The sequence below is a fragment of the Myotis davidii genome, unplaced genomic scaffold (assembly GCF_000327345.1).
Source record: "Myotis davidii unplaced genomic scaffold, ASM32734v1 scaffold149, whole genome shotgun sequence".
NCBI classification, from domain to species: domain Eukaryota; kingdom Metazoa; phylum Chordata; class Mammalia; order Chiroptera; family Vespertilionidae; genus Myotis; species Myotis davidii.
The window spans coordinates 5,214,959-5,219,677 of NW_006352194.1; the positions used below are offsets into that span (position 1 = coordinate 5,214,959).

Sequence of the window (4,719 nt, forward strand, 5' to 3'; positions counted from 1 at the left end):
GCTGTGACTTCCCACACTGTATGCGATACCTCCCTGTAACTGGTCCTTCTCCACACGTCCCGGGGCCTGTGTGCTGGGCTGGCTTTGGTAGAACTGTCCTATCGATTCTGCTCCCTTCCCAGAAATAGGCTTATTGCTTCATAGGCGGTTCTTGATGATGTCAGTGCACCGTAGCCACCCGTCCCTGTTTGATCGATCCCTGCTCGCTTCTCGGGGGCTGATGTCCTTTTGAGAAGTCCCGTCGAGGTTCCTATTTGTCTGTGTGCCGTTATTAAGACCACTTTTATGGTCCCAGCTGTCCCAGCATGGAAATCTCCTGGCCCCTGTTATACACACGGTTGGTTCAGGCTGCTTTGCTAGGCTCGTTTTGCCTTCCCATGTTCAAAGGGTAGAGGAAGAGAGTGCGTGGAAAGGTAGGATGGTTTTCCTCTACATCATGGGTATAGATGTAATGAAAAATACATGTAATAGAATGCGCTCAAGGAGGATGTAACTGAGTCAGGAAGCATAATAAAGTACACACCGGGAAATAATGAACAGTTTTTCTGAGTTTGAAAATGTGTAATTATTATACCTAGTAGTCTTTCTGAATGTATTTACTTTTTAACACTTGGCTAGAACTAGGGTCCTTACCCTTAAGGAATTCATATTTTGGTTCCTAGATGAAGGATCAGTCTAAGAATATGTGTCCCAAGGACTGAATTGTGTAGTCCAGGCTGCTTGCTAAAGGAATCAAAGCAGAAGGAAGAAGAGTCCAAATCACCTGCTGGTTAATTTAAAGACTTGATGATTACAAGGCTGTGGGACTCAGACATGGTCACTTGGGCTGATGACAGTAGTGGCCCTGCCCAAGCCTCATGACCAGAGGAGCTGTCAGCCCGGCCCCACCTTCTGCTCCTTGGAGAGGTGATAGGCGCAGGACTGAAGGATCTGTGGGTATAACTTCCTCTACCAGCCCTCCTAGGGGAGTTCCCAGATGTGTTGGGATTGTAGTCTCAGTAGGTAGGTAGCAAGTGGGCTGACTGCACACAGTAATGTCTTTTGTACTCGAGTTCTTTTATTTTTTAAGGAATCTATTCATATGGGGTATAAGTCTCAGCATTTTGCTTTATACCAACTTTTTTTATTTTCTCAGATCATGCATGCATTTTCAGTCGCTCCTTTTGACCAGAATCTCTCCATTGATGGAAAGATTTTGACTGATGACGGTGCCACCCTCGGCACCCTTGGAGTCATTCCGGAATCTGTCATTTTGTTAAAGGTAAGTGACGGTTTCTTACCTGAGGAATTCTAGAAGGTTTTTTCCTTCTCTTTTCTCTGGAACTTTTTAATGATGCACACCCACGTGTGAGCTGCTGCAGTGGTGGTTACGGCTGCCCGGGTCCTCGACAGGGTGTGGTAACAGGTGACAGCCATGAATTCGTGCTGGCGTCTCGGTTCTCCAGCTGTGGCCGAGCCGCAGAGACTTAGAGGAGGTCAGGGCATCATTGAAGTTTTCATAATTTTGTTAAAAATAATGGATCTAGATTGAGCCTCCTCCCTAACTTCTGGATCAGCAGAATTAGCGATACTTCTACTATTAAAGCATTCGCTCATTTCCTCCAGGCTCAAAGATAGCAGCCAGTCATGTTAGGAATCACACGGACCCAAGGCTTAGCCACAACAGTCAAAATACTTTTGATTGTCTTCATGGGATTCTTGTCCAGCTGATGGAAACTGGCTTTGGGTAGAATGGATGTAGGAGGTAGGTTAGATAGTAGGGCTTCTGAGAAATTGTCAAAGAAAGTGAGTCATTGAACCAGCCTTATTTGCCCAATGGTTCTCGTGTCTAGAGGTGCCTACTCATCACTTTCATTTGCTTCTTTGTTGTTTCTATGTGGCCAGAAGCATCCCCACTGTGCTAAAATGTTCATAGGGTATTTGAACGGGGACATAGATCATACCCAGGCGCCTCAGTTCTGAGGAGATAAGCTAGGCCCTGGACATGATGGAGCAGACTCATATCTGCCCCACACATACACACACCCTCACCTACCACCTACCCCTCCCGCTGTTCACTTTCTCCTTTCTTGGAACTGTAGGTTCTGTGGAAATATTTTGAAAACCTATTGAGTTGTTGAGTCCTAGGAGGCCTGTCTAAAATCCTAGAGACAGTGGGTTTGTACTTCTGATGGGCAATTAGATTCTCCACTGGTCACTGGCCCCTGTCCTTCCAGCTAATCCCACCAGAAGCTCGGGCTCTGTTGGCTTCTGCCTTAAAAAGGACCCAGGGTATTTTGTTCTTGTTAGTGAGGCAGGACAACAATATATTTTTAACCTAGTTAGTATTTTTAGAGGACCAGTCTGACTTTTATTCATGCCTAACTCGGCCACCACCAGCATGTGAATTCAAATTAATTAAACCAGTTTAGTTACCTTGGTATCTAAGCATCTCTACATCTAGAGGTGTTTTTAGAAGCTGGAAAACATGCCACAAACAGTGGGCAGTTTGTGGATGATGAGTTTAGACCCATTTCAGGCCGGCCACCCTTCGTTAATCCTCAACTTCGCCGGCTGTGGCTCGAACCCCGTTCTCTACTGGACAGTGTTTGGATTTGTGTCTTGTGGCCACACAGTAGTCGGCTCCTGGGCCAGACTTCCTCCTGGCTGCCTCTCCCTTATGTTTTGAATTGTCTTCATTTGTTGTCTAGGCTGATGAACCAATTGCTGATTATGCTGCAATGGATGATGTCATGCAAGGTAAAGGCAAATTTATTGTAGGAATTTGTTAACTTGTTAGAAGGATGTGGAATTATAGATATTTAAGCTTTCATCTATAATACTATTAACCTTTAAAAAAAAGAGCGTCTACATGTTGTAAATGGGAAGCAGGGAGAAGAGTAGTAATTATTTAGCTGACCTGAAAAACACACACACAAAAAAACCCCTGAAAAAGTTAAACTAGAAGGTGAGGCCGAGGCCCGTTACTTCCCGATGCACACCCCGTGTGGGTAGGAGCCGCGGGATGTAGGCTTCGGGAAAGTGGAAGCGATAGCCGACTGTCCTGAGGCTCACAGGTCTTTAAGAGTTTGCCCTTGAGTTGGAGATGGTATAGAGAAGATGAAACACATAAATAGTGCAGAGCTACCAACTCAGAAAACCGTAAAAACCATACCAGACAAGCAGTGTAGCCACAGTACACCAAAGGGTTCAACTGTGAGCAGTATTAATAAAATTTTAAAAATAATGTGAATGCTGGAGATCAGCCTAACAACAAAGTATCACAGTGTCAGGAGGAAGTGTAGCTGGTCTCATTCCTTGAGGAATTGTCTGAAATAGTGGAATAGCAATATAAGCATGTTATTTAGAAAAAAAGAGATTGCACACCATAAGAAATGGCTGCAAGAGTCAAAAGTGGTTCCTTCTGGCATGTGGGGATGGGGGGAGGGGGGCAGCTCCCGAGGTCAGCCCTGGGGTTGTCTCCAGGCTTCCCTGGAGCCACGCAGAATGTAAAAAGGAAGAATGTCATCTGATAATTATCACCCATAACTTCCAAAGTAATGATTATGGGTGAAGTAATTAAAAGTTATTTTAAACCTCATCTTGGGCATTGACATGATCTTGTTACTTACTATCTGTCATGACAGTCTTTCTAATTTGGATTTTTCCCCCCCGCCAGTGTGTATGCCAGAAGAAGGGTTTAAAGGTAAGTTACATTTGTCATGTTCTGTTCGTGAATGTCAGAGTCATACTGTAATTTTCTATTAAAGTGAAGGCTATAATTTGATTTTAAAATTTAATTCCATCTGAGTCTCATGACTGAAATTAATTTTAGTTAAATGCATTTTTTATTCGAGCTTCTTCGTTATCCTCTTCAGCACTCGGGCCTCCAGTGGGGCCTGTGTGGTCGCAGTATCTACTGCCACATGTCCATTCTGCTTTCTCTTGTTTGGCGGGGGTGGGGGGAGGTTGGGGAATTAGCTAGTGGCATTTCGAGGTTTATATTTAACCTGTTTCCAGCTCACCCTGTCAGTCCCATCTGCAAGCAAAACAGTTTGTGTGCAACTGATAAGAACTGGAGGAGAAGAATTTGCTGAACTATATGAGGTTCAGTGAAAGGTTTCATTAATCTATTTAGAATGAAGGCATGTCTTGGGTTATTACTTTAGACGGAAACACAGCAGTGCCTGTACTACATCTTGGCCGCTGTAGTTGTGCACACCAGTGTTATTCACTAATCCACCAGGTACGGACCTTTGGCATTTACTGTTACCATTTTAACTGGTGGTGGCCGGCTCCAGAGGTCCAGGCAGGTTGTGATTTTGCCAGGAGTCGTTTGAATCAGATGTCAGGGGTGCCTTTGCTAAAGGAAATGAGTGAAGGAGCCACTGGCCCGTGGAAAGCCTTCCACCCAGTTCCCCTTTGTTGTCCGCGCATCACAACTGCAAAGAAACCCCTGTTGTCACAACCAAAGCAAAGCAAAAAAAAAAAATTTTTTTAATGAACAATGACCATCTGATGAAAGTGTCAGTCAAATCTCACTAACTGCATGAAGACAACACATGGCTTTGAACAGAAATGGGATTTAGCTGAAAACCTACATTTGGCTGCTTTTAAAAATATATATATATAGCCCTAGCCGGTTTGGCTCAATGGATAGAGCGCCAGCCTGCAGACACAAGGGTCCCAGGTTCAATTCCAGTCAAAGACACATACCTCTGTTGTAGGCTCTTCCCCCGC

General features: G+C 44.5%; 1 protein-coding gene across 3 annotated transcripts in view; it reads left to right on the forward strand.

The window, feature by feature from the left end:
• The window catches only part of USP48 (ubiquitin specific peptidase 48), a 51,567-nt gene that overhangs the window by 46,190 nt on the left and 658 nt on the right, over positions 1-4,719 (forward strand). For all 3 annotated transcript variants that reach the window (XM_015557238.1, XM_006777596.2, XM_015557237.1), the window contains 3 exons: positions 1,136-1,261; positions 2,691-2,739; positions 3,659-3,685. In XM_015557238.1, coding sequence (XP_015412724.1) covers positions 1,136-1,261; positions 2,691-2,739; positions 3,659-3,685 — 202 coding nt within the window. The remainder of the gene's footprint in view (positions 1-1,135; positions 1,262-2,690; positions 2,740-3,658; positions 3,686-4,719) is intronic.